The sequence below is a fragment of the Anabrus simplex genome, chromosome 3, assembly GCF_040414725.1.
Source record: "Anabrus simplex isolate iqAnaSimp1 chromosome 3, ASM4041472v1, whole genome shotgun sequence".
Taxonomy (NCBI): Eukaryota; Metazoa; Arthropoda; class Insecta; order Orthoptera; family Tettigoniidae; genus Anabrus; species Anabrus simplex.
In genome coordinates this window covers 50904025-50930100 of record NC_090267.1, presented here as the reverse complement: position 1 = coordinate 50930100, position 26076 = coordinate 50904025, and the positions used below count along the sequence as shown (strand labels likewise).

At 39.6% G+C, this 26076-nt stretch overlaps 2 protein-coding genes across 2 annotated transcripts in view; one reads left to right on the top strand and one right to left on the bottom strand.

Annotated features, from left to right (window-relative positions):
- The window catches only part of LOC136865962 (protein broad-minded), a 108815-nt gene extending 88326 nt beyond the window's left edge, over nt 1-20489 (bottom strand). The window contains exon 1 of the mRNA XM_067142530.2: nt 18542-20489. Within this exon, the coding sequence (XP_066998631.2) occupies nt 18542-20370 (1829 nt within the window). The 5' untranslated portion in view covers nt 20371-20489. The remainder of the gene's footprint in view (nt 1-18541) is intronic.
- A 4424-nt stretch (nt 20490-24913) lies between these two features.
- The window catches only part of Mcm2 (DNA replication licensing factor Mcm2), a 78433-nt gene continuing 77270 nt past the window's right edge, over nt 24914-26076 (top strand). Inside the window, exon 1 of the mRNA XM_068226792.1 lies at nt 24914-25007. Within this exon, the coding sequence (XP_068082893.1) occupies nt 24914-25007 (94 nt within the window). The remainder of the gene's footprint in view (nt 25008-26076) is intronic.

Genomic DNA, 26076 nt, shown 5'->3' with positions numbered 1-26076 from the left:
CTTTTGTTGACTCACTTCAATGTAGTATTTGCTGTGGGAGTAGGGATGTGCACGATCGAAGCCTGGAATCGATAATGTCGACTCCGAACATCAGGGTTAGTTCACATGAAGCCTCGCGACTCCAAGCTAACCTAATGTATTTTGAGGCTGCGCACATGGTGAAGCGTAGAAACATAACATGAATAATACGGTAAATGTTTAACGTAATTTAAAATCTTTCCAGTCTGTCGAACATCCAAGTTAAATATAAATATTGCTCAATAACACACTTGTAAAAAAACATATTATTAAACAGGGAATACAAATTCACACTATTAAACAAAGAATGACATGTTTCGTTCCTGAAAGAACATCATCAGATGTCACACTCAAATATTTAGAATTTTTGGACCCACACCAATGACAGAGCAATGGTTTCCAAAAACTTTTTTTTGCTATTTTGCTTTACGTCGCACTGACACAGATAGGTCTTATGGCAACGATGGGATAGGAAAGGCCTAGGAATGGGAAGGAAGCAGCCATGGCCTTAATTAAGGTGCAGCCCCAGCATTTGCCTGGTGTGAAAATGGGAAACCACGGAAAACCAACTTCAGGGCTGTTGACAGCGGGATTCGAACTTACTATCTCTCGGATGCAAGCTCACAGTTGCGCGCTCCTAACTGCAAGGCCAACTCGCCCGGTTCCAAAAACCTTGCAGTAATAATGTTATTTGCTTTATGTCCCGCTAACTACTTTTTTTTTTACGGTTTTCAGAGACGTCGACGTGCTGGAATTTAATCCCACAGGAGTTCTTTAATGTGCCAGTAAATGTAGCGACAAGAGGCTGACGTATTTGAGTACCCCCAAATACCACCGGACTGAGCCAGGATCGAACCTGTTAAGTTGGGCTCGGAAGGCCAGTACCTCAACTGTATGAGCCACTCGGCCCGGCTTCTCGCAGTAAATACTGAAGCAGAGACAAATGAGGATATCATGAAGATAAGTCCCTGATTTCAAGTTCCTACGAATTAAACAGAAATAAACATAAATACTCCAGAGAGAGAAACGCATTTATTTCTGCTTTCCCCATTTGGAGGCTGCCATAAAGACAAAGCTTACATGAAAATTTGATTAATAACTACAAGGGTCGTTTAAAATATGTCTATAGATGATAGATATACCATATTAAAGCCTGATTATTAATAAAAATTATATCACAATAATTTTGAAATCCACGAGGAATTCCTCATAGGACAAAGATATAGCTAAGAGTATAAATGATTTTTTACTATTGTTAACAATCCTTTCAGGGCTACTATCCCAATGTCCTTAATAAATTGGTTAAGGAAATTAAATTTCTTACAAAAGTTGTGAAATGTGTGAGTAATGGTGCCTCTTGCTCCTAAAACATCTATGGAGTCCAGATGATATTTCTTAGCATTATATAGAATTGTAGGTTCATATATATCTCATTTCTCTTTGTGTACATCATGTGGTTGAGTGGATGATGCTTTGGTTCTAATTGTGGGGTCTATTATGAACCCTTTACTTGAGCCTGGTGGTATATTTATCATGTCAATCCGCCGGCTTGACCCTGTCTGAGACAATCTATGAACCTCCTCGTAAACTGTGTAATGCTTTCCTCTTAGGGCATCCCCAATCATAGATCTTATACGATGATGATGTGAATTCCAAAGGGTGTCATTAAATGGACAGGAACCCAAGACGTGACCAAGTGTTTCAATCTCACTGTGGCAACGCCAACAGTGGTTAATGTCTTGGGACCTACCAGCTAATGCATGAACTGGAACTACATTTGCTGTCAGTTTTAAGACATTTTTCCATTTTTTTTTTTTTTTTGTTAGGGGCTTTACGTCGCACCGACACAGATAGGTCTTATGGCGACGATGGGAGAGGAAAGGCCTAGGAGTTGGAAGGAAGCAGCCGTGGCCTTAATTAAGGTACAGTCCCAGCATTTGCCTGGTGTGAAAATGGGAAACCACGGAAAACCATCTTCAGGGCTGCCGATAGTGGGATTCGAACCTACTATCTCCCGGATGCAAGCTCACAGCCGCGCGCCTCTACGCACATGGCCAACTCGCCCGGTGACATTTTTCCAGTCGCTGCTGGTTAAACCTTCATGTTTTCGTACCCACTGATTGGCTGGTGTATATTCCTTATACAGTATAACACTCTTAACATTTTGTGGTAAGGCACACCAGGCATCGAATTCTTTCTCACGGAGTTGTTGTCATAGGAGCAAGACCTTGACTGATTCGTATTCAGTATTAGGCCAAGTTTTTCAAAGCACTTCTCTGTTTCTGTATGGAGGTCCCTGGTATGGTTAATGTGTATATTGTTGGATCGATGGAGAACGTGACATGCATTTATGTGCTGTAGATAAGCCTCCCAACCACACCTGAAAAGACCGAGTCCTTTATACTTTTTATCGCAGTATAACATGCTGTCTGGTGTATCTAATTAAAGTTGAAGAACTTCTTTCAAGGTGCTTTTGATAAGTTTGTCGGTATCAGTTAGGAAAAACCCAGGTATTCGATGTAAAGATGTAATGTGGAATTTGTAGATCAAAGATGGGCAAATGTAAGTTTATAGCACATTAAATTTCAGGTGTGGTTGCAGTAGTGGAGTTGATGCTAATGCGTCTAGTTTACTCTTAAGTTTTTCCATCCTTAATTTAGCATCAAATAAAGTAGCATTGTGATAGTTTATTCTGAGGTAGCAGATTGTCTCTGCAGGCGTTATAGATGTTATTTCATTGTAACCATCTAATGTTAGAGATATGTAGGTAGGACTTCCTTTTACTATGGAAATGATTTAGATTTGTTCACGTTGATTGTTAGGCCAATTTCTTTGAATCTCTTGATGGCAATTTCAGTGATCTTTCTAGCTGAAGTCTCATTTTTTTTGCTACAATCAACACATCATCAGCAAAGCCTAGAATGGTTACATTAGGATGACCCGGCATTATACAATAGCCATGTTCTTCCTGGAACTCTGTTGATGAAAGTTCTTCTAAAATGTGATCAGTTGCAATATTGTAAAGCACTGGCGATAAGGGAGAACCCTGCATTATACCTTTATTGAAAACAGTTGATTTGGTCTTCTTGTAATGGGATTCTATTTGAGTAGTATTATTAGTTTGTAGTGCTATTATTAGATCAGACAGTTTTGATGGTAGGGTGAGGGAGGAGAGGGCATTCTTCAAGTGTCAGTTTTGATGGTAGGGCGAGGAAGGAGAGGGCATTCTTCAAGTGTTTATGCCCTACAATGTCAAAGGCCTTAGTGATATCCAGGAAAACCAGGTTACAGTCGATCTTTTGGTGTTTGGCTGATGTCAGAATAGATTCAAAGATGGAGGTGTTGATATGAGTGCCAGCAGAGTTTGTGAAACCATGTTGATTGTCATTAAAGCTCATGTAGCTTCGTAGTCATGTATCTAATATGCACTCTATTACTCTTCTCACCAGTGAATAGATGGTTATTGGTCTCCAGTTATTTAGATCCATGGGGTATCCTCCCTTATGGATAAGCATGGTTCTAGCTCTCTTAAGAATCTCAGGCACCAGTGCTCTTGTTAACATGGTTGTTACAATCAATGCTATAATTTCATAACACGTGTCATTTTTAAGTGCCCTCATCAATATATGGTCTGGGCCAGGGGATGTGTCAATGGCTATTTTCTTGATTGCATACTCTACTTCTCGTTTAGAAATGACCATATTCATTGTATCTTATGAATTTTATGTTATGAATTTTAAGAGGCCATGTAAACCAAAACTAGCATCTGTGACCGAATCAGATCGGTCACCAAATCAAACCATTATCAAAGATAGTTTAGTAAGTGGCCAAACTCAGGTATGTTATTCTCCTATTCATAAAATACCAGTACATGAAACATCAGGTCAGAAATCTCCACCAGTAATGAGTGATACAAAAAGTAGTTGCCGAGGGGTAAATGGCATCCAAAGAAGGATAGCAAGGGTAAATATCTCAATTTATTGCAAATGAATATACAATGCATTAGAAATAAGTTGTTAGAATTAGAACACTTTTGCCAAACCGAGAAACTTGATGTGATTAGTGTATCGGAGCATTGGCTTTCTGAAAACCAAGTAGAATATTTTGTGCCCCGTGGATATACTGTTGCAGATATATTTTGTAGGAGTAAAAAGAAAAAAGGGGGAGCTGGGATTTTAGTTAGAGAGTGTTTTAAATTTGTAAAAATTGATTTAAGTCAATACTGTGTGGAATTAGTGGGAGAATTTATTTGTGTGAAGCTGGTCGATCAGAATTTGATAATTTTAGTTTGTATAGATCTCCAAATGCCGATGCTTATGTATCTCTTAAGAATTTTGAATTAGCAATGGAAAAAATGTTGCAGTTTAAGGCCAAAGTTGCTGTTTATGGGGATTTTAACATAGAGATGGCATATTCAGATGGGCAGATTTCTAGAAATTTTCTGAATTTACTAAGAACTCTAAATTTAACTTGTACAAACAAGCTACCTACATGTAATAATGCATGCTTGGATAATATTATTGTAAAATTTTCGAGAGATTTGTATAAACTTAGACTTGTTGGTGGGAGTTTTGCAGATCATGACCCCTTGCTTATATCATTAGCCCTCTATCTTAACCAGCCTGACATAATTTGCAATGGCAAACCTGTTCTGATGTGGGTAAAAAGTCAGGGTGATTATATTAACATTTATTGAAAATCTCAAACAAATTAACTAGGGCTTTGTATCTGAATTTCAAATGGGAGAAAATGATATTGAAACTGAATTTGGAAACTTTTTAGATAAATTGGTTGAACTCTGGCATTTATGTTCACCACTGGTAAAAATTAGTCATAATGGTAAACTTAAAAGCAAGAAGTTGAACTAGTATACTGATGAATTGACTCAGTATAGAGAAAGAATGCTTTTGCTATATAGAATTTAGAAAAACTCTTGTCAAGGAGGAACCAAGCAGAATGGCATGTATAAAGCTTATCTTAATTGTAAAAACTTATATAAAAGAAAACTTATCCATGCCAAAACTTTAGCTTGTGAAAAATATATTGAGAATGCACCCAACAAATGCAAGGCAGCATGGGATGTTATAGTACAAGAAAACATACCTACTCGTACTCAAGACACATTTCTCGATTCGGAAGAACTGATTAATTATTTCTTAAACTCTGTAAAATAAACTGGAGATCAAATTAAGGCAACAGGTACAGCTGCAAATGACTTTATTCACAATCAACCCCTCTGCTGAAACACTTTCCAATGGGTTGAAATCACATCTGATGAAGTAATTAAAATTAGCTTAAAATTATCAAACTCTAGGAATATGGACTGTTATTGGTTATCTAATTACATCATCAAAAGAATAATACATTTGATTTCTATGTTTAGAGTTTGGAGTTTTTCCTGACTTACTTAAAATTTCTAAAGTTATTCCAGTATTTAAAAGTGGGGACAAAGAATTTCTTCAGAACTATAGTGCAGTCTCAATTGTTCCAATAATTTCTAAAATATTTGAATCACTTTTGTACAATCAACTTAGCAACTATTTTGAAACTTACAATCTCCTACCCGACAGTCAGTTTGGGTTTCGACAAGGTATATATACTACTACTGCTGTTCTTGAAATTTTTAATCAGATATTAACAGCTTTTGAAAACAAGCAGGCAATCTCTTTGGTGTTATGTGATCTAAGTAAAGCTTTTGATTGTATTAATCATGAAATTTTACTTGCAAAGCTTGAGATGTATGGTGTCGAGTATCCCTCACTGAACACAATTAAGTCATACTTAAATAACAGATATCAGTTTGTCCCTATTAAAAATAGGTATTCCACTTTGAAGAAAGTTACAACTGGTGTGCCACAGGGCTCTGTCCTCGGTCCATTTTTATTCATTCTGGTAATCAATGATTTGATATAGATGTTGATTACCAAAGGGAATCTGATATATTTGTTCCGAATGAGTAAATTTATATACCAATATAAATGGTCCGTTATTGAACATTATAAATTTTCCAGCTAACTCATTCCTGTTTGCCAGCGTTTCGCCCCCATGTGCTAGGCTGGGCTCATCAGTTGGTACCTAGCACACTTACCAAGACGCTCGCTAGTGCATACTGTGGAGGCCACTGCATAGGCTAATTCTAGCCACCGGCAGTGCCAATGCACTATGAGAGACTTTGTGTCATTACCAAAAATTGATGCCTGCTTGGCCATCAGATGATATAGATGTTGATTCCCAAAGGGAATCTGATATATTTGTTCCGAATGAGTAAATTTATAATACCAATATAAATGGTCCGTTTTTGGACATTATAAATTTTCCAGCTAACTCATTCCTGGTTGCCAGCGTTTCGCCCCCGTGTGCTAGGCTGGGCTCATCAGTTGGTACCTACTGGTCTCCACAGTATGCACTAGCCAGCGTCTTGGTAAGTGTGCTAGGTACCAACTGATGAGCCCAGCCTAGCACATGGGGGCGAAACGCTGGCAACCAGGAATGAGTTAGCTGGAAAATTTATAATGTTCAATAACAGACCATTTATATTGGTATTATAAATTTACTCATTCGGAACAAATATTTCAGATTCCCTTTGGGAATCAACATCTATATCATCTGATGGCCAAGCAGGCATCAATTTTTGGTAATGACACAAAGTCTCTCATAGTGCATTGGCATTGCCGGTGGCTAGAATTAGCCTATGCAGTGGGCTCCACAGTATGCACTAGCCAGCGTCTTGGTAAGTGAGCTAGGTACCAACTGATGAGCCCAGCCTAGCACATGGGGGCGAAACGCTGGCAACCAGGAATGAGTTAGCTGGAAAATTTATAATGTTCAATAACGGACCATTTATATTGGTATTATTAATCAATGATTTACCGCAAAATGTCAAATGTCATGCTCTTATATCGTATGCGGACGATTCAATGTTAAATACAGAACACCAGAGCATCTCAGGTTTGCATCAGATGTCACAGAAAGCTCTTAAAACTGCAATGCACTGGTTTACATCCAATAGGCTGTTGTGCAATCAGGATAAAACTCAATTTCTCACACTAGGATTATCCAAAGATATTGAAAGTCAGTCAGCCAAATTTTGTGTTTTCATGTTGATGCCAAATTGAACTGGGAAACACACGCTGATCATGTTTGTAAAAAAATATCATGAGTAGCCTATTTGATATGGAAATTGAGGGATTTAGTTAGCAGTGACTACCTAAGGATGGCATATTTTGGTCTCTTCCAGTCACACATACTTATGGATTGTTATTATGGGGGCATTCTTCTTATGTATATAATATTCTTCTAATACAGAAAAAGGTTGTCCGAGCAATGTGTAGGGCTGGTGCAATTGACCATTGTCAACCTCTCTTCATTAAGCTTAAAATACGGTACTGACAATTATAAATTTGTATATTTATACATCTTTGACATATGTTAAAAACATTTACCTTCATGATACTCGGGCCAAACCAGACATTGACATCCCAATTCACAGGCTGTCAAAAACTGCTCACTCACATAAAATCAGTTGTTTAAGATTATTTAATAAAATACCACATTCTGCACGGTCCACTCCTTTAAGTAATTTTGAAAGAAAAATGTATGATTGGTTAATAGAAAATACATTTTATAATACCTCTGAATTCTTAGAAATGCATAATGATAGTATTAAGTTTTAATAAAAGGTTTAGCCTTAGTAATATTAAGTACTAAATTATTATCAGTTGATGAAGCCTATTTCACTGTATATGGTCAATGGCAAATAAAGATTCCTGATTCTTGATCTTCTAATTCTACATATTCTACTTCAGATGTGTGTGAAGTATATGTTGGTCTTCTCAAATCATTAGGGATTGAAACACAAGAGGAAAAGTAGTTGTGTTTTTTATTTATATCTGCCTTACAGACCTCTTTGGTGTCATTGATTGGTGCATGTACTGCTTTTTATCTCTGGTTGTAGTGTAGGAATTGAGTTTTTGGGTATTCATACTTCTCTCGGTGCCTTAATCTATCTCTCTTGGTCACCCTTTCTGGATTGCTTGATTGCGTAAATTTACGTTGATTATTAAGTAACTTTTTTTTCTCTGCCATATCTCATACAATTTAACTGCTGGGTGTTTTGGACCGGGAAGCTGATGCACTGCTTTGGATAAGAATTCCATGAATTCTTTGACATGATTACAGAAGTCATCATCATTACTGATATTCTGGAATTCCAACTTAAATTTTTGCATCGTTTCTTTGTATGTCTGTATGTTTTGATTTTGTATAAATGTACTGTGATTTGTTATGTCTGGCGTGTTAATAATTTTGTTGATATTACCTGGAAACAAGATATCACTATCATTTGAAAGGGGTGCACAACCACTTCTTGCTGATTTCCATCTGAGCTGGTTAGCTAACAGTGCAGTTCTATGTTCGTGTGGATGAGATCGGCTAATGTGGATGCTCACTCCTAGCTTCCCTTTACAGAGTTTACCACAATGTGGAAAGACTGTGGCGTTAACAACTTCATCAGTGATAATCTGAGTCGTCGTGTTAGGTGATTCGTCCAAGGGTTCCATTTCAGAATGTTATAGCACCCTTATTCACAAGAAAGGAATTAATAATGGCACGGCGTTTAATATATCCGTATATATAGTATATTAACTTATGCTGTTATGAGCGCCATTTACCAACTGGGCAATTTGCACATATCACACATAGAACATGAAATCTAACAGACATAATCCAGTATTAAAGCACTGACCATATGATAGGTAATATGAACATGGGACCTCGCTGGACTTGGTTAAAGGAAATGGAAAATTGAGTGGTCAGTGTTGTATGTCCGTCGCTCCCTTCTCGATCTGCCAGCCAGCTACACGCGTGCCAGTGTGTTATTCTTCGAGCCTCGACGTGCAGCCCTCAGTGCGCGTGCCTGGAACGTCGTGTGTGCTATATAAAGGAGCTCCTAGCCTGTCCAGACGCCCACTGACCCCGGTGTCCAGCTCCAGAATACACCCTACGTCGAGCACGGAGGCTACTCCTCTTGAAAATGTGCTTCGGCCAGGTGGACTGAATTTCTGGCAGTAAGAGGTCTCACCTCGGGTCACCGCTCCTCTTGCCTGTTCCGCTGTCCATGTCTAGTCTTACCATTATATGCCACTATCATTCCCTAGCTAATGCAAGCTCCCATTATCAACTTAGTTTCGCTAAGTAGGAACTCTTCAGTCATTGAACTTACGTTAATGAACTCAGACACTTCAACAAGGAAGGATTCTCTGAGATATTTACGTCAGTGCTTCTGATAGTTTTCGACTATCAAGAACTTTTCATGTCACAAGGACTATCTTTCCAAGATAGTAGTGAACGTGAATACTCCAACGTGTATATAGTGTACAAAGACAGACTCTTTCTCCAAATTCATAGTTCATTTTGCTTCGAGATAACTTTCAGTTTTATTAGTGTAAATATTGTAATTTTACATGTGAAGCAAATAAAGAAGTTGTGTTTTTTGTAAACCCAACCTTGTTTACAACACAACTCTGTGGCGACAAGGTAAAAAAAAAAAAAAAAAAACTACAATTCATCTGCCCCAATCGACACTCAGTGGTGACGAGAAACTGCACGAACTTTATAGGCCCCGTCATCCACTCATTCACAACGAGGTACAGCAAACTCCGTGCCCTCAGACACTTATACATTGGCAACGAAGTCAATCAGTGCTCAGTGTGTCGCCCACTCAGTCGAAACAAAGTGCAAACCTGTGTCCATTCGGTTATCAACTCATTTGCAACAGACCAACAAACTCTTGCGGGATATTGTCCACTCATGGGTACAGTGACATTATACTACGTACCTATCATCATTCCACATTGGCACCAGTATGGCCTATCACAGCAGTTCGCTTTTCTCACGTGAAGCTATTAGACTTCTTCACACTACGGAACGTCAGCCGACATTCCACAGCTCTCTGTCGTGCGCTCCACCTGTGTGGCACGCTCCAGCGTGATTGCTTGCTCTCTCTCTCACTCCCAGCTATACCGGTCAAGGTCTCGCCTACAACCAGTTCTGACACACAGCTATACTTGCTCTTTATTGCACGCATCTCGCAATGGCTACAGCTGAGCAACTCGCTACAGTATTCCAGGCCTTACAGCAGCAACAACAACAGTTTATGCAACAACAACAGGCAGCATTAATTCAGGCTATTCAAGCTATTTCTGTCTCTACACAGCCATCAGCTATTCCTCCGTTCTCTGCTTTTGATCCGGCTAAGGAAGAATGGTCAGTTTATTTAGCCCGCTTACAACAGCATTTCATCTGCCATTCTGTCACAGATGATCCACGCCGCCGAGCACTATTTCTTAATTCGGTTGGCAATGCTACGTGTGAATTCCTACGTAAATTAAGTCCAGAAGAAAACCTATCTGAGGTACCATTCGCACAGCTCTTGGCCCGTCTCACTGAACACTATGCCAAAGCTCCTCACATAGTGGCTGCTCGCTATAAATTTTTTCAGAGCAGAAAGCAACCCCATCAGACACATACTGAATGGATAACTGAATTGCGTGGTCTAGCTAAACCCTGCCAGTTCATATGCTCCAAGGACGGTTGTGGTTCACCCTACACTGATTCTCTCATTCGGGACATGGTAATTTTACATACTCCTGAGGACAAAATACGTTTTGACGCTGTCAAGAAGAGTAACCCTTCTTTAGAAGACGTCCAGCGTATTGCTACGGTTTATGAGCTTACTACCAAGACTGCCGCAGCCATAGCTTCTCCACACGAAGTTGCTCAAGTCTCGACTCAGGCCCGCAAGTCCTCTGCTACAGTGAACCGCGCAGACAAGGTGCTCTCTACCAAGCATTCTCGCACGGTTCCCTCTTGTAATTTTACAAGGAAGCCCAATTCTAAAAGCAACTCGAAACTCCTGCCTTCCTGCCGAGGCTGTTTCAAGCATCATGAACGTCGTGACTGTCGTTTTCTCGAAGCCACTTGTGAACGATGTAATAAACTTGGACACATTAAGACTGTATGTCAGAGTTCGCTCCGCCCTGCTAAGACTCCTGCAGCACGCCGGAAGCATATACAGCCCCGCCAAGACATGGAAGTTGATCAGATCAATCTTATTCTTCCCACAAAGAATTTTCACAAGATCTTCGTTCCTCTCTCATTCCCTGATCGATCTGTCGATTTTCAATTAGACACTGGATCACCTGTCTCTATTATTAACCTGGCTACATACCACGACTTAGGTTCACCTTCATGCTCTCCAGCTGACATCCAGCTCGTGACATTTAACAAACGGAAAATTGACATTAAAGGTCAAATCAAGCTTCAGGCTAGTTATAAAGGAATTCAGAAGGCCATTCCTCTTCTCGTAGTTAACAACTACACTGCATCCAACATTATGGGCATGGATCTATTTAACTTATTTGGTTTCCAGATACATGACAACATTAACGTCGTATCTACATTGCATCCTACTTCTGACGTTACCGCTCTCCTAGAGCAGTTTCCTGAAGTCTTCGACTCTCAGCTCGGAACTGCAAAAGACTATACAGCTCACATACAGCTGAAATCCGGAGCTAAGCCTCGCTTCCTCAAAGCACGTCCAGTACCCCTAGCCCTTCAAGACCAGGTCACGAAAGAATTAGACAGATGGATACAAACTGGCATTGTGGTACCAGTTACTTCTAGTCAATGGGCTACTCCACTAGTGGTCATCAAGAAACCTGATGGTAATGTTCGACTTTGTGGAGATTTTCGATCTACCGTCAACGCACAAATCGACACGGATATCTTTCCTATTTCACGTCCAGAAGACTTATTCCGTCGTCTCTCTGGTGGACAATTCTTCTCTCGAGTTGATCTTAAAGAAGCATATCTCCAGCTACTTTTAGACGAAGAATCTAAGAAATTTCTAACACTCAACACTCCTCTCGGACTGCTCCAGCTCCAGCGGCTCCCATTCGGTGTTTCATCCTCAGCGGCTATTTTTCAGCGCTATTTAGCTCAACTCACCGCCTCCATTCCCGGTTGTGCTAACTACCTGGATGATATTATTGTTACTGGAAAAGATCATCAGGAACATCTAACCAATCTACGCCTCCTTCTCCAGAAATTGAAAGACAATGGCCTACGAGCGAATCTCGCTAAATGTACATTCTTTCAGCCTCAAGTTCACTACCTAGGACATATACTTGATAGGACTGGAATTCGCCCTAGTGCACAGAATGTCTCAGCTATCGTAAACATGCCGGCACCTCAGAACCTCAAGCAGCTCCAGTCATTCATAGGCAAAGCGAACTACTATAATAAGTTCATTCCCCGCCTCGCTACAGTGGCAGCTCCATTAAACGCTCTACGTAAAAAAGGTGTTAAATTTCAGTGGACTCCGCAATGCCAACAGGCATGGAAAACCATCAACAACGCCTTACTTCAAGCTATACAACTCACTCATTTTCAGCCCGACAAGATCATCACGCTAGCTACTGACGCTTCAGACTATGGTGTCGGTGCCGTTCTCTCCCAGAAGGATCGTCATGGACAGGAACGCCCCATCGCCTTCGCTTTGAAAACACTTAATGACCATCAACGTCGATACTCACAGATAGAGAAAGAAGCTGTAGCCATCATCTTTGGTATTCGCCGTTTCAATGAATATCTCTATGGCAACCATTTCCTGATCATTACTGATCATAAGCCTCTCATACACTTATTCCATCCTGGTAATAAGATCCCTGAGAATTCCCTCAGAAAGCTTCAAAGATGGTCCATGTTCCTTTCTGATTATTCCTATCAGATTGTCTATCGAGCCACATCCCAGCATTGTAATGCTGATGCCCTCTCACGCTTACCAGTTGGTCCTGATACTACCTTCGATTCTCAAGAATCTGAATGTCTTCAGTTGGACATAGAACTTGAAGATACTGTATCCAGTTTTCCTATTGATGCTACCTGCATAGCTAAAGCTACGGATAGGGACAGTACACTTGCTACTGTGCGTACTTACATCCGCAACGGTTGGCCTCTTCAGAACAAGCTTCCTGCCCACCTGGCACCTTATCATCGTATGCAGCATTGTCTCACGACTCGTGCTGGAGTCGTACTCCTAGAAGCAGGCACCATCTTCCGAGTGGTTATCCCACTTAGCCTACAGAAACAAGTTCTCGAATTATTACACCAAAGCCATTGGGGTATATCCAGAACAAAGCAACTAGCACGTCAACACTGCTACTGGCCCGGTATTGATGCCGCCATCGAAAAGCTCATCCGTCATTGTGAACAATGTCAAATGAATCAGAACGCCCCGTCTTCTGATCTAGCTTCATGGCCTCCTGCTACTACTCCATGGGAACGAGTTCACATCGATTTCGCAGGTCCTTTCCTCAGTTCCATGTGGTTAATAGTCATCGATTCACTATCGCACTTTCCATATGTAGTGGATATGCATTCGACTACTACGACAGAAGCTACCATTCGTGCTCTTCAGAAAATATTTACTACGGAAGGCTTACCTCAAGTACTCATTTTGGACAACGGACCTCAATTTACAGCTACTGCTTTTAAGAACTTTTGTACATATAATGGCATTCGTCATATCCTAGCACCGCCTTTTCACCCTCAATCTAATGGTGAAGCTGAACGCTTTGTACAAACATTTAAGAGAAGTATGAAAAAAGCTGTCTCTTCAGGCTTAACTAAAGACCAAGCATTGCTCCAACTCTTAAGCAACTACAGAACTCTGCCCGGCGCTGATAATATCACTCCTGCACAGAAGCTCCATGGATGACCTCACAGAACTTTACTTTCTCTGTTGCAGCCTCTTCCGGCCCAGCCTCAGACCTCACCAACGAAGTTCTCAGTCAACGACAAGGTCTACACCAGGACATTCAAGTCAAACCCACTCTGGATACCTGGAGTCATCTGCAGATCGTTGGGTCATCGTCTCTACGAGATACAGACTACGGAGAAACGTATCTGCCGCCATCAAGACCAGATACGTCTGCGCTACCGCCCCTGTCCAGCTATTGATTCTCTTGCTAAGCCAGATAAATCTATTGCTGAACGAGCTTTAGACCATTTAATAACCATGGGTTCCTTTCAGGACGAGGCAGCGCCACTCCGCCCAGTCTCAGCTCCGGACAATACAACAGAGACATCAGCAGCTCCGGCCCAGCATCGCAGCCGCCGCCAGCGCCGCCACCGTTTCACGCCGTACCGGCGTATCTAGGAGGGGAGGGTGTTGTATGTCCGTCGCTCCCTTCTCGATCCGCCAGCCAGCTACACGCGTGCCAGTGTATTATTCTTCGAGCCTCGACGCGCAGCCCTCAGTGCGCGTGCCTGGAACGTCGTGTGTGCTATATAAAGGAGCTCCTAGCCTGTCCAGACGCCCACTGACCCCGGTGTCCAGCTCCAGAATACACCCTACGTCGAGCACGGAGGCTACTCCTCTTGAAAATGTGCTTCGGCCAGGTGGACTGAATTTCTGGCAGTAAGAGGTCTCACCTCGGGTCACCGCTCCTCTTGCCTGTTCCGCTGTCCATGTCTAGTCTTACCATTATATGCCACTATCATTCCCTAGCTAATGCAAGCTCCCATTATCAACTTAGTTTCGCTAAGTAGGAACTCTTCAGTCATTGAACTTACGTTAATGAACTCAGACACTTCAACAAGGAAGGATTCTCTGAGATATTTACGTCAGTGCTTCTGATAGTTTTCGACTATCAAGAACTTTTCATGTCACAAGGACTATCTTTCCAAGATAGTAGTGAACGTGAATACTCCAACGTGTATATAGTGTACAAAGACAGACTCTTTCTCCAAATTCATAGTTCATTTTGCTTCGAGATAACTTTCAGTTTTGTTAGTGTAAATATTGTAATTTTACATGTGAAGCAAATAAAGAAGGTGTGTTTTTTGTAAACCCAACCTTGTTTACAACAGTCAGATTTTCATTCATCGTTATGTCTTGATGGTATGACTGATGATGTTCTTTCAAGAATGAAAGATGTCATCCTTTGTTTAATAGTGTGTACTTTATTCCCTGTTTAATAATGTGGTTTTTTTACAGGTGTGTTATAGTGTAGTATTTATACTGAACTGTACTGTAGTATTTATACTGGAATTCAAGAGGAAAAATTGGGGCAAATATTTGTTTATAGGAAGGGGAGTTAGGGATTGGAATAACTTACCAAGGGAGATGTTCAATAAATTTTCAATTTCTTTGCAATCATTTAAGAAAAGGCTAGGAAAACAACAGATAGGGAATCTGCCACCTGGAAGACTGCCCTAAATGCAGATCAGTAGTGATTAATTAGAACTTGTGTGTTCGACAGACTGGAAAGCTTTTAAGTTACATTTAACTGAGTCGACACTGAAAAGTATGGCTTCCTTCTTAACAGATGAATGTTTATACACATTTCCCCTCTGGGATTTTAACATCGTGGTAGAATGAAGGATCGTTAATGAAAAACAATGAACGTAACGGTATAATTTAAATACAGTCAGTCAAGTCAGATAGTTTATGAACTTCATTGTATGGATCCATATTGACCTTCACTCAACTTTGATTGAGAGAGAGTTTCCACCTATCAATTCTTTCAATATAGGGCAAAATCAAAGTGCTAAAAAGTAGAAACTCTCTCTCAATCAAAGTTAAGTCATGAAGTGTCGGCATAATAGATAATAAGCATTTAATTTCTCATCTTTTCTTGTTGAGATCAGGAAAATGGTAAACAGATATCGAGCCCAGCTATTTTATGCTTGTGCTGCGTAACTTACCTTCATGACTTACATTCCCAACATCATAAATTTTATTTAAGGCTGAAGAAGGCCCAATGTAGCTGAAACACTTACCTACTGTGTGATTTCTTAAAATTTCTTTTAAGACACATTTGTGTCTTGACTATGGTGGACCAATTATATAATTTTCTGTTACTATATGGTCAATACGGTACAACCCAAATGAGGTTCTTATATTGCAAAAGTATTTGTTACAAATAGTTCCATTACTTTTTCTCAATTACTTCCAAATCTTATAAAAGTCACTAGTAAGACCCCAATTTTTTTTGCTAGTTGCTTCACGTCGCACCGGCACAGATAGGTCTTATGGCAACGAAGGTATAGGAAATGCCTAGGAGTTGGAAGGAAGTGGCAGTGGCCTTAATTAAGGTGGGATTCGAACCCACACCCGGGAAACTGGAGATGGCGTAGGATGATGATGATGATGATGATGATCGAACCCACTATCTCCCGGATGCAAGCTCACAGCCGTGTGCCCCTGACCGCACGACCAACTCGTCCGGTAAGATCCCAATTAGAGAATAGTTTCACTGTATGGGACTCATACCAGGATTACTTGATTCGAGAATAAAAAGAGATTCAAAGCAAAACAGTATGATTCGTTCTGGGTGATTTCCAACAAAAAAAGTAGTTTGATGGAAATGTAGTAAACTTTGGGCTGGAAAGACTTCGGAGTAAGGAGACAAGCTTCTCGATTAAGCAGTTTGTATAAGCGGGTACACTTGAAGGTTCACCTGTTCATTACCGGTACACAAAATAATCTACTGATTATTACTTCATTAACCTTTTATTTGCAGTATATGTTTCATCCAATATTCGGACATCATCAGCCACTACATTAATGACTAAGATTAAAATTGGTATTAAAATAAACACAGGTTTTTAAGGAATATTTCTGATGCTTAAGCTTATGTGAGCCATCTTGTCTAAGAGTACAATGGTAAAAAACATTAAAGTCAATGAAATCTAAAACTACATCTTGCTTACATCAGTCCTTATTAAAATACGCTTTTAAAAGAACAGACACTTGTAATAAAGAAAGAGATTACAAATCTTGGGGAAATTTATACATAGCTGGTTGTCTGGTGTTATTAAAACGGGGCCTTAAAAATCATTGTGTAGAATAGGGGACTTCTCAAGTTGTGTTATTTATAAAATGGACCATGGTACATCCTTGTGAATGTTTTCCCATGGATATACTGTGCATGTAGTTTTTAAGACTGTAAAGAAAGGAAAGAATGCTTAAGAAAAATAAAGCTTGTAAATTGAAGTAAATTGCACATACCCCCTTTTTTTGTTACCTCTACACAGCTGGCTCAAATGCCGTTCTGCCTTGCTGCCTGTCTTCTTGTGTCTGGTGTAGTATCTGTGTGTTGCCACGTGCTGTGTTTCATTGACTTCAATGTTCTTGATCACTTTGATCATTGTATTAAGCTACAAAAATATTTCTTAGTTTAATATCAATTTTAATCTTAGTCATTATTGTAGCGGCTGAGATAATGTCCGAATATTGGGTGAAATATGTACCGCAAATAAAAGGTTAATGAAATAATAATCAATAGATTATTTTGTGTACTGAACAGGTAGACCCTCAAATGTACTCATTTATTCATAGTATTTTTCAATACAATTCATAACAATGAGATTTATAACATGTAATAAGTAGTATGTTCCAAGCTGTCAAAGAAGATACGGCGTGGAATGACATAAGTATACAAATAAGCTTGAATGCAGTTTTAGAAAGTATGTAGGAAAGATCACAATATGAAGAAAAAAATGGAATTCACAAGGGCAAACTGGGGCAAATAGTTATTTACAGCAAGAGGAATTATGGACTGGAATAATTTTCCAAGTTCTTTGAAATCATGTATAAAAAGACAAGGGTAAACAACTAATATGGAATCTGCCACCTGGGTGGCAACCCTAAATGCATATCAGTGCTGATTAAATGATGGATTGAATTACCATTCCTGAGCAACCTTGTTAATAATAATATTTCGGAGAGTTCGATTTTTTTCTTCATCTTCCCAACTTCACCAATATCACACCTCAACTGATCTGCACTAGAAGAATAAGTTACATTAGCATGCACAAGTGGCAAATCTAGTACACATCATCTGCAAGCTTAAATGAGCTTCTTCATTTTATGCACAATAAAAGATCAGCAAGAGATGAGGGCACGGTGTTCAAACCCGCCTTTCTGATGAAGATGGGTAGCAGAAATATGCTTGTCAAGTGATGAGAAGAGGTGGATGCGGAAGAAATGGTGTTAAGAAAGTCTATTTGAGGATGCAGTGACATTTTCCTTGTCTCTACTTTCCGTTGTGCCTTCTTCCCAGACTGGCCTGCTTTTTGTTTGTCCTGTTTAATGTTCTTTTCATGCTCCAATCTTTCTATCCCATGAAATGAAGCAACCCCTTTAAGCTTGCAGATTATTATGACTAATTATTATTATTATTATTATTATTATTATTATTATTATTATTATTATTATTATTATTATTATTATTGTAGGAGTAGCTATTTTAAGTAGCCTAACCTACCTGGTTATCATCTCATCATGTTGTTGAGCATACATAAATTTGGAGAGTAAAATAGTTCTGATAATTTGCTCAGAACAATGGAAAATTCTGAGTTCAGAAAAACAACATGCTGGATATTCTTTCTGGAAACTGGTTTTTCATCAATCTAGATAATCACACAAACCTAATATATTATATTATATCACACAAACCTGAGTAACATCTGCGACTGTGAACTAGTTGAGTTCTCTTGACATGGTTGCAGATCCACATCATACAATGAACTAAGTTCTTTGTACGTTCTGGCAGCTGGTGCAATTACTGTCACATTTTGATCATTCAGTATGACAACAGCATCATGATAATTGTATAACTTTGTAATAATTTTCAGAAGTGACACAAGTGAATCTGTGTCAGCATTCTTACATTTCAGAAGTATAGACGCACATTGTGCTATAATATGTGCAGGACAGTACTCATCAGGGGAGGAAAATTTCACACCACTTTGTTTTCTGATATTGTGTCTAGTACTAGAACTATGAAGGTATTGCACTATTTGATCTTGAAGTGCACTCACTCCAAGAAGATGATACCTTCCATAAACAGACTCACATAAAACAGTTAGTAACTGAAGTGTATGAGGAGGAATATCACAGAAATCTTCAGTAACCTTCTCCAAAGGTCGCAACAGAACACTTGCAAAATTATAATCATTCAGTAAAGGAGAATCCTTGCATTTCAGAAGTCGTTTCACAGCATCCACAATATGATTTTCAAGAACTGAAAGAGTGGCATTATTTCTTTCATTCAAAAGAATCAGCAACCTTTCAAAAATGTTTGGCAATGAATATAACTTATCTTGAACCTTTGAAGCCACAGGGAAAATACACTGGCCAGATTTTGAGGAACCTATGATACTTATAATATTTATACAGTGGAGAAAGGTAGAAAATTTCACTCTTTCTGAAGAATAATTGCTATCAAAATCTAAAATGACTTTAGCAGAAGGTGATTTCAGGTATGCATGTATCTCTTCAGCAATATACCTAAGTAGAACTACAATACGCGATTGCTTTGATAAGAATGTGTCGTAGCCAAATTTCCCATAAAAACATGCAACACACCAACTAGCATCAGGATCAAATATTGCTAATAAATGAAATGGGTATAAGAATGTTTGGGAGTACATGCAATCATAAGTGTGCATAGTTATCAGTGCCAGAAAAGCATCCACTATTTCATTAACAATACTTTTGCCAAACTTCATCCAGTTTTTGGGCATTTGCTTCAATGTATGAAAAATCAAGTGTGAAATTCTTAAAACATGGGAATGAACTGGGAGTTTATTATCTATACCACTTTCAAACATTGGTAGAAGTTCATGAAACTTTCTGGAATAATATGAACGAAGTCCTTCAATAAGACTGAGAAAGCCGTCTTTAATTACCTCAGGGGGAGAAGATGATGATAAAATTTTGGCATGAATTTTAATACACAAGTCAAAAACTTCCTGATCTTTATCACAAAGACCGTCCAATAAATTTTGCTGCAGCTGTAACCAGTACTCACTTGAAACAGCTTCTAAGGGCTGAATATTAATCAAACAATGAAGAGCTTTCACTCGTGTTTCATGAGGTTTATAGTATGATGTATCTTCAACAATCTGTCGTTGATGGCTGTCATCATACAAATCTATTTCTGATTCACTGGAATTGGAACCTCGGCAATGTTTACTAGCGTGTGACTGACTGGTGTTCACATTACATACGAAGTCTGGAGACTGCACACTGAACTCAGACTTGACACTTTGGAGAAGAGTTACCATTTCACGAGATTCCTTAATAATCTTCATCACATCATAAGCTGCATCTTTCCAGGAAGTTCGAGAGCCATGTGGTAACTTCTTCAGCTCCTTATCCAAGATACCACTCAGATGCTCTTTCGTCAATTCTTTCAGCCAAAACGGAGGTTTTAAAGTGAAGGCTTCTTGCCCATTTTTCGGGCAGTTGTTCGTAATTTCCATAATGTTATGTTTTTTCATGCATTATATGCGACAATTTATGAGGGTATTTTCTTGCCATACTATTATATACTACCGTGTCTAGTTCCTAAACAAGTCAGAATGCGAAAGAAAATATAATACATCGATTTTGTTTACAAACACTATGTGACATCTGGTGGAACACATGGTATTTCAGCTGCGTTCCATTAGAGTGATAGATTTCCTCTCTATGAATTAACATTTTGGATAAAGAACAGGCAGATGAATAGAGATTAGTAAGGAAAGTAACTTTCGTTTCTAAATCTACAATAATCCAAACCCCTACATTGCTACGTAAGTTGATCAAGGTGAATTTATCAAAATTAGATTCCTCCGCAAAATGGAAAGTAGTCGAAAGCGAGTCTTTTCATTGGGTAAATGGTGCAATGTGTGCTAGCCAGGGAAGACATTTGCCAATCAGAACGTTCGATTGTAAAGGTAATCAACTATTGGTCCAGAGAATGACATCGTACAGATCGTATATATGGTATTTATTTATGATATATACAGCTATCATTTGGGAGGAAGTTATATACTAAATATTATGTTCTCATCAATGAAAGATGTCAGACTTTAATGCAAATAAATATAGTATAATGTGTAGGTTCCTTTCTTAATTGTTATACATTTCTCACTACGTAGTTGTTGGAACTGATAAAGCATCTGGCATTTCGACTCTCTTCGAGTTATCGATAATGTTACTCCACGGTTTCCCGCGCAAAGTAGTTTACACCTAACAAGTAAGCGGTGTGGTAATTTAAAGATTATGTCGGTAAGTTGACTTATTATGGATATTTAAATTTATGTAAGTCTCGAAAATAGACATAAAGGTAAATATTCATTGTGGAGTGCTATGGGCAGTGTTTATACTTGTGAACATTTACTGTAGGTAAGTATAACTGGGGACCTTCGTGCTCCTTTGTTCCTGGCTATAAATTAGGTATAAGAAATGAATATTTAATATGTTCTGCAGTGAACGTTATCCTTTGCCAGTGCTTTATGTGTTGTTTATCAGGCATGTTTACTAACTTCCACTATCGGAACAAGGGATGTTTAATGTTACAACATCTGAGGTCTTTGGACAGTTGATGTTGATGGTTGTGGGACCCTCTTCTTATTCTTGTTTCAGCATTCACTAATTTTGATGTCTCAGGTTTCCATATTTCCCCTCTCCTGCCAACTTGCAAGTGCCTATTTCATTTTAACTATGAGAAGGTAGTTCCCTTCTGAGTATCGGGGTGGGGTTCTAAAATGACAGTGGGGTTAAAAGTCGCTCGGTGTGATGCAGTGGCAACTTGAGAAGTAGCATCAGTCCTGAGAAATGTTGGAAGGGAAGCAGTTTTCCTAAAGACTTGATAAGTTTTTTCTAAAGTGAGACTTAAAATGTTAGTTTCTAACATCAAACTCACGTTTTAGACTGTTACTCTTGCAAACACATATAAAACATGTTCACAGTAGCACTGTTTTCATGATTAAACCAAAATCTGCACTACTGAAAAGTAACCTTGTATCTGCTAATGAGACCGAGCAAGCTGTGAGCTTGCATTTGGGAGATGGTTCAAACCCCACTGTCGGCAGTCCTAGGTGGTTTTTCCATGGTTTCCGATTTTCAGACCAGGCAAATGCTATGGTTGCTGTCTTCTCACTCCTAGCCCTGTGCTATTTAATGGTTGCCATAAACCCTCTCTGTGTCAGTAAAAGAAAACAAAAAAAGAACTCCTGGTGAGAAGAATTTTCTAAGAAATACATGTCAGTTCTCGTCTGCAAAGCAGATACGAACACTGCTTTTGTGTGCTGTTTCCAGGCAGACTTAGAGAGAGGAGGATAATGTGACAAAAGGATTGTGTTTCTGATGGATAGGAAGTGTATGAGCCTTACTTTCTTAGGTGTCTTAAGCATTTAAAAAAATATGTTATATCTGTAACTTTGTCCGACTCATTGGCTGAATGGTCAGCGTACTGGCCTTCGGTTCAGAGGGTCCTGGGTTCGATTCCCGGCCGGGTTGGGGATTTTAACCTTCATTGGTTAATTCCATTAGTCCGGGGGCTGGGTGTTTGTCCTATACCCAACATCCCTGCAACTCACACACCACACATAACACTATCTATCCTCCACCACAATAACACGCAGTTACCTACACATGCACTCGGCTAGAAATAGCCACACGTGTATATCATATAAACATATACCTGTAACTCTTTTGTATCCCACCTGGCTAGAGCTTCATGGCCTTAATCTGAAGGCTTATGCCCCCAGACCCCCCTTTGCTTCTTCACAGTCCAATAGTTTTGTCAATAACCGGACCTGATCAACCCAAACCAATGGTTTTGTCACTAGCCAGACCTAACCAATTCAGACCAATTGCTTTCTCACTGACCCCAAATATAAATTAATTCAGCTTTTCCATGCTGTCCAACATAGGCAGTGCTGCTATCGCCCTACAGAATGCTAGAAACCTAAGAGCTGCTTCACGGTCCTGCCTAAACAACATCTAGGTTATGCAGGGTTTTCCATTGCATAAACCACTGCCTGCTCGATCTGCATCCGATGGCTGCTTATACTGCCTGCTCATTCCATATTTAAACGTGTAACACGACACAAACAATCTGCCGCTAGATCACAGCACCAGACGTACCCAGTTATCGTGTGAATGCAGCTATGGTTCATTCCACGTTAAGAAAACAGTATTGCTCTTATGACAGCAGGGTTGCCATATCGAACGGCTCTGCGCAACACTATCACGGGGTAACGGCGGCATATACATCTGTGAAATTCAATATTTAACTTCAACATAACAAGCGGAATGAACTAAGTTGACATTTTTTTGTATGAAGTAAAGGGGATGGTGAGTTTACAGGGACTATTTTTGGTTTGTACAGAATCAGAGGTTAACTACGGCACGTAAGAAACCTTAGCATTGAAGTGTGAGGTGAACCGGCGGAGAAAATATACAAATAATATTTTTTATGGGCTCGAAGGGTGAATGATGCATTTAATTGCATTTAATACATTTCCCCAGGCGGGCTGAGTGGCTCAGACTGTTGAGGCACTGGCTTTCTGACTCCAACCAGGCAGGTTCAATCCAGGCTCAGTCCAGTGGTATTTGAAGGTGCTCAAATACATTAGCCCCGTATCGGTAGATTTACTGGCACGTAAAAGAACTCCTGCGGGACTAAATTCCGGCACCTCGGTGTTTCCAAAATCCGTAAAAGTAGTTATTGGGACGTAAAGCAGCAATTGTTATTAAATTTCCCCAGGCAACGCGGGGTTCTACTGTGCTGTCGTATTGCTTAACAAAAGACAATAGTAAAAAATTAAAAGCAGTTTTAAAGAAAACAGCGGTAAATTAAATGCGCTTAAGAAAGAACAGCTAAATAACAAAAGCAAGCACAAACAAAACACATGGCAAATTTTTGTATCGGTACAAGTTATGCCATGACTTTTCACTGCACACCACAGCATCAAAATCTTCAGTAACAACTTCTGTACAGTATGAAAATAACAGAACACACACAAATACTATGCAATATACAACCAAAGTAAAATATCTGCCATTAGACAACAACTTTATGGTACTCACCGAATGTTACGTCCTTGCCGCTGCAGGCTGAAGTCCTCTATCAATCTGAATCGGATGAAGATTCACTACCGACAGCAATGATGAAGGGCTCCATTTCGTCCTGGATCAAATCAGATTTCCACATGTCCGCTTCAATATTTTTCACATGTTTCACGTAGTTCGCCCAGTTTTCAGTAGACGCCTAGGAAACCTTCATTGATGAGTCTTTCCATCTCCCTTGTTTTGAACGTGGTGTTGTTCATAGCAACATAGTGCTTCACTTGCGCCCAAACAAGTTCAATAGGATTCAGCTCACAATGGTATGGTGGTAAACGAAGAACCGTGACACCACTTTCTCTTGCCATTTCATCGATTCTGTAGCGATCGTATTTCCATCGCACACTGTTTACGAGGGCCATCAAGTCTGTTTTCAGCATGTTCTCATCATACACTACACCACGTTCTCGAAGCCATGACCGCATGTTCTCTTTTTTCCATGCCTTCGTAGGCAGAGCTTCTTTCTTGCGGCTATGATAGGAGGCATTGTCAAGAACAATAACAGAGTCTGGCGGCAGGTTCGGTAGTAGACGTTCTTTAAAATACTCCTCATAACAATCACCGTCCATTTCGTCATGAGCATCTGCGGTATTCTTCTTGCACTGAAACACATACTTCGCCCCTGGCACGAACCCATTCTCGGTACCGGCATGCACTAACGCGAACCGTGGACCACAACCTGTAGGTGACTTCAGACCGCAAGATAGACCTGACAGCAAAGCATCCCGTGGAGTTGAAATGGTCTTATCTTTCCATTCTTTCCCAACAGTGTGCCCTGTGTTAACCCACGACACATCAGTGTAAAATATGTTCCTTCCCTCGTCTCGATATTTCTTAACTGTTGACAGATACTTGTGACGCCAAGATATAATGTCCTCTCTTTTCGTCAAACGAGCTGAATTTCCTTTCCTTTCATACTGGAAACCCATGTCTCTCAACAAACGATACAAAGTTGTTCTTTTGAACTTGGGAAGATCTTTATCATTCTTCACAGACTGTAGGACTTGCTGCAAGGTTGGAGGTTGGTTTCTAAGGAAAAACTCGTTCACCTTACGCCTTACACCACTGCGAACAAAATCATTGAACTTGACTGACCTGCTGTCTTTCCGTGGTGTTTTACGTTCTCTTGTTTTAATCGGAGAAGCCAGAGGTCCTGTAGTGGCTGCTGTTCACACTTTATAAACAGTCCTCTCAGAAATGCCTGTTGCTTCAGCAGTTTCTGTAACCACCCAGCTGAGACTTTTATCTGGATTCTTTCGAGAAAGGTAATTAAGTACGTTAAGCACAGTTTGCTTTTGTTTCTTCCTCAGTACCTCTCCCTGTTTATTTTTATGGACGTTCTCACCCATAACGCAAATAAATCACTATTAATGATCACTATTAATGTTAAAAGAAAGAAATCACACACGTAGGCTAATCACATAACACTCACTCAAAAGAATACGATTAGGCCTCTACACTGATATAAAGGCTGAAAAACACACGCAACAAATAAATACCGTAAACGACATCTCTACAAAAGAAATCATGGTGTTAATGTTAAAGAAAGAGATCACACAAATAGGCACACAAGACAAGTACACACTGATTTACAGCCTAAAAACACACATGCAATAAAGAACTTAACTACAGAAGTGATAAACTACAGAAGTGATATGCCCGTGGTTCACAGATGCTTGTACCAGAGCAACATAGAAGGCAAATGAAGCAAGGCAATTAAGCGGTGGCTGTTCCCGCCATTGTACTTCCTCCCTACGAATGTATTTATAAAAAATAAAACGTTATATAGTTATTTTAGTATCTCACGGGCAAAAATGCCTCATCCTTTTTATCTATCTTTCATAATACATTAAAAAGTACAGTATACTATCCCTTAATCACGAGAAATTATGGGTGTCTCAGAGGGGGTATGTTCACTCATTGTAGGTCCGTAAGAGCAATACTGTTTTCTTAACATGGAATGAGCCATAGATAAGCATACAAGCAAAATTTTAAATCTGAAAGTAACAGAAAAATTAAAGAATTGAGAATTGTACGCATAAAATGGTGCTCTAGAGAGTGATAGCTTCAGGACTTTTCGAGAAAGAGAT